A 3520-nucleotide genomic window follows, 5' to 3' on the forward strand; every position below is an offset into this window, starting at 1 on the left:
GAGAACCTGATTACACAGATGCCGCTAGGAGGATGTTGCACAGACCTTACTTGGTGTACGTGACCTGTGTGTATACTTCATGTATGGCACAGTACAAAGGCAGAAGCATTCCCAGAGCCTGTATATGTGGAAACATTTATGTTTAACATAAATGGCCTTTCTGTTGTTCCTTTTCCCTACCAGCAAAATTGATTGTCATATGTGGTGACATGCTGTCAGTGTTAATGCCTCTGGGATGGTGACCCAGAGCATTCTTTTGGTAGGAATGTGGGGCAGCAAGGCCCTAAACGTGTGTGCTCAGCTCTGCTCATAACCTTATGTGAGAGCATGTGGAAGGGTTCCCATTGCTTTTTGAGGGATAAGGGCAAGTCTGGACACTATATGAGTCTTGTGTGACTGTTCTGTAGATGACCTGAACAGGAGGGAGCAATGCATGATCTCACTGCACCATCCAGCCCTGGATTATTCACAGTCTCCTTGAGGCTGCACAGTCCTGGTTGTCACTCTTTATTTTTATTTTGTTTTTTTTTTTTTTTTTCACAGACCCTGCTATTCTTTACACTGTGGTAGATTACGTACCACCATCTCGTTGGAAAGAGTTTGTGAGGCGTCTGGGTCTGAGTGACTACGATCTAGAGCGAATTGAGATGGAGCATCGGCGTCTACGGGACGCCCAGTATGAAATGCTTAGACTGTGGAAACTGCAGATGGGCCATGCTGCAACGGTGGAGCACATCAGCTATGTTCTCAACCAGATGGAGCTGAGTGGCTGCAGTGAAGCTATTCAGGAGGCTTTGCTGAACCAGAACTGTCCTCAACCTTGCAGCCTCCACAGCCACCTTTAATCTCGTTCTGCTTTAGCTGCCCTTGCTGTGACTGTTAGAAGAGGATCATAACTCTCTTCCTTTTCTGTCTTCCTTTTCCCATACCTCCCTGTCTTTCTAACCCTCCTTAACTGGGTTTGTTGGAGACAGCAGCAGATGATGCTGGAGGAAGGCTGAGGTTTGTTTCTCAACCACCATGTAGTTCAAGCCAAGACAGATCTCTGCAACGACTCCATTCCCAAGGAGGGAAAGCACCTTATAAAGGAAGTGGTTGTGTGGACTGACCAAGATAAGAACAGGAGCTCAGAGTGACTTGATAGATCAGCTACCGTACAGACAAGTTGTTGCTGCAACAGGTGCTCCACCCACCATGGGGTGGGTGAACTTGTAGGGTGGCTTGGTTAAGCTGGCTGTTCAGATGGTAAAGTACACGCTCACTTTTTGCAGATCTATTTTTCTGCGAGATCAGACGGTTGAATTGGCTCACATTGCAGCCCTTTGATTGCTGCATCTGACTCAAGGGAAGTGGTGGGAGGACTATTTCTGGAAGCGGGAGAGGATTGCCCCCTTTCGGTATTAACTAGCTATCGCTGTGGCACGGTAGAGTCACAGAAATTCGGAAGTAGTGGCTTGGAGAAATGGGAGGACGTGATCCTTTCTACAGCCCCATTTCCCTCAGGTTCCAGAGGAATAAGAATCCCAAGCCAGTGAGTCAGATGAGAGGGTTGGTGCTTTTTAACTCAATTTTTTTTTCCTGTACCTAGAAACCATGTAAAATAGCATTAAAAAAACCAGCTGCCTGTGTGTTTGTCCAAGTGCAGAGGCGAACGGAGTGCATGTGTCTGTCTGGGTGAGAAGGTACCTATGTACCTGGTAGCGTGAGTGCCTCTGCAAATCTGTGCTTGCACGCAGGTTGGTAAGCTTGTGTCTACCTGCTTATCTATCTCTGAATGATCCGCTGAATCTGATCTAACCGCAAATGGGACTGTTGTATGTACATATATATATGTATTTTAGCAACTGGTAAATAACTTCACACTACTTCTTGGACGGCATTCTGTGATTGCTACTTGGGTGTAAGAGGCATTCGGTACCATCTCCAGGTTCTCACTGTCACTTTCTCATGGGTATTGCCCATGGATGAAGCAAAAGTAGCAAAAATTAATTAGCCTGCATCAGGTGCAGGCAGTGCACACTCTTGTTATGTGGATTTTTTTAGTCTCTTGTCCCTTGACCAGAGAAAAACTTTCTATTGTAAATACACTAATTGCTCTGAATTAAAATTCTTATTTTTACCTCTGACTCTGTTATGGTTTTGTCCATATCATTTTGTCTTCTGTGACTCTGGGTGGGGCAGAGAAAGGGGAGTAACTTCCAGAAGTGGCAAGGGTGGGCTGCAAGAGTGAGTGGGTTGATGGTCTGATGAATTTAAAAACAAGCAAACAAACAAACAAACACGTTTTATGAACTTCTGTTTGTAAAGCTTAGCTGCCCTGAAGTCACAGGAAGCTGGCTGAGGGCAGGAAATTAAATCGGGTTGCAGGTCTTCTCAAGCAAGAGTCAAAGGGGATGCTAGCATATTTAAAGTGAATTTTTAAACAATATACAGTAAGTAATTTTGATTTGTATTTGGCTTTTTAAAGAGGAAAATTAATAATAATAATAAATATATTATACTTTAATGCTAATCTTACAGAAGCATGTTTTTGTTTGAGGATCCATGGCACTGTGTTAAGGCACTAAGGACTGTTTCTGCTCCACTGATGAGAAAACTTGGAAGTTCACGACAGCGAGTGACAAAGCCAGGAATCAAAGTCAGTTTTAACTCCCAGTTTGAGGCTTTATTTTGCTATGCCTACATAGTATTTTAATTAAGGACGATTTTTTTTTAATCAAAGGAAACAGTAAAAAGCTCATTGTAATACACTTTGCCTTTCAAATTTATGTTCATTTCTGATTTGTGTTCAACAAGAACAACAGTACAGTAACTACTAGATGTACATGCTCTGTATGTGAAGCTGTCTTAAGCTGGGGAAATTCTCGGAAATCTTCTCCAGGTATGATGCCTAAGCCTCCCCCCCAGTTAAACCGTGTAACCCATAATTTCAAATGCAGGTATTTAAAGTTCGCCGTGCAAGTTATGCCACAGGCAGCAGGCCACAGGCCACTACTCGGTTTGACGGTGACCTTACGCACCAGTTAGACAGAAATCCGTGACTGCAAGGCGTCTCGGAGACTGTTAAAGATCTCCTCAAGGTAACAGAGGTGCCTCGGGCAGGTGATCCCTGTCAAGATGAAAGTGGAGGTTCCTCACGCAGACGCTCCTGGACAGAGCAGCTGCCAGGAAAACGGACCTTTGAGCTGTTTAAATAAATTTTTTTTCTTTATTACTCACTGAATACCTAACTCTGAAGCGATGCTGCCACTATATAAACCATTTTACACTATAAAACACGTTGGTCTCTTCTTCTGGCCGATCCCGCCCGAGCAGCCGAGTATCTCCCCTTCCCCCTCACAGCAACTGTCTGAGCGAGGCGTGGCGGCTCCCCCCGCCGCCTTCCGCCTCTTGGTACGCCCCAGAGGGGCCGCGGTGCGCGCCGGGAGTTGGGCGGTGCGCGCCGTCGGTGGGCCGGCCGGTGGATGGTGGGTGAGGCTGTTAACGAGCTCGGCGCCGCCGGTGGTTTCTCCTGCGCCCT

At 45.8% G+C, this 3520-nt stretch overlaps 2 protein-coding genes across 2 annotated transcripts in view; both read left to right on the forward strand.

The window, feature by feature from the left end:
* The window catches only part of LOC104544344 (tumor necrosis factor receptor superfamily member 1A-like), a gene marked incomplete at its 5' end in the record, with an annotated part of 5692 nt that extends 4847 nt beyond the window's left edge, over positions 1 to 845 (forward strand). Inside the window, one exon of the mRNA XM_010189192.1 lies at positions 544 to 845. Coding sequence (XP_010187494.1) covers positions 544 to 845 — 302 coding nt within the window. The remainder of the gene's footprint in view (positions 1 to 543) is intronic.
* Positions 846 to 3240: 2395 nt separating this feature from the next.
* The window catches only part of LOC104544345 (methyltransferase-like protein 16), a gene marked incomplete at its 3' end in the record, with an annotated part of 2996 nt that continues 2716 nt past the window's right edge, over positions 3241 to 3520 (forward strand). The window contains exon 1 of the mRNA XM_010189193.1: positions 3241 to 3467. Within this exon, the coding sequence (XP_010187495.1) occupies positions 3241 to 3467 (227 nt within the window). The remainder of the gene's footprint in view (positions 3468 to 3520) is intronic.

Source organism: Mesitornis unicolor, unplaced genomic scaffold (genome assembly GCF_000695765.1).
Source record: "Mesitornis unicolor isolate BGI_N332 unplaced genomic scaffold, ASM69576v1 scaffold18567, whole genome shotgun sequence".
NCBI classification, from domain to species: domain Eukaryota; kingdom Metazoa; phylum Chordata; class Aves; order Mesitornithiformes; family Mesitornithidae; genus Mesitornis; species Mesitornis unicolor.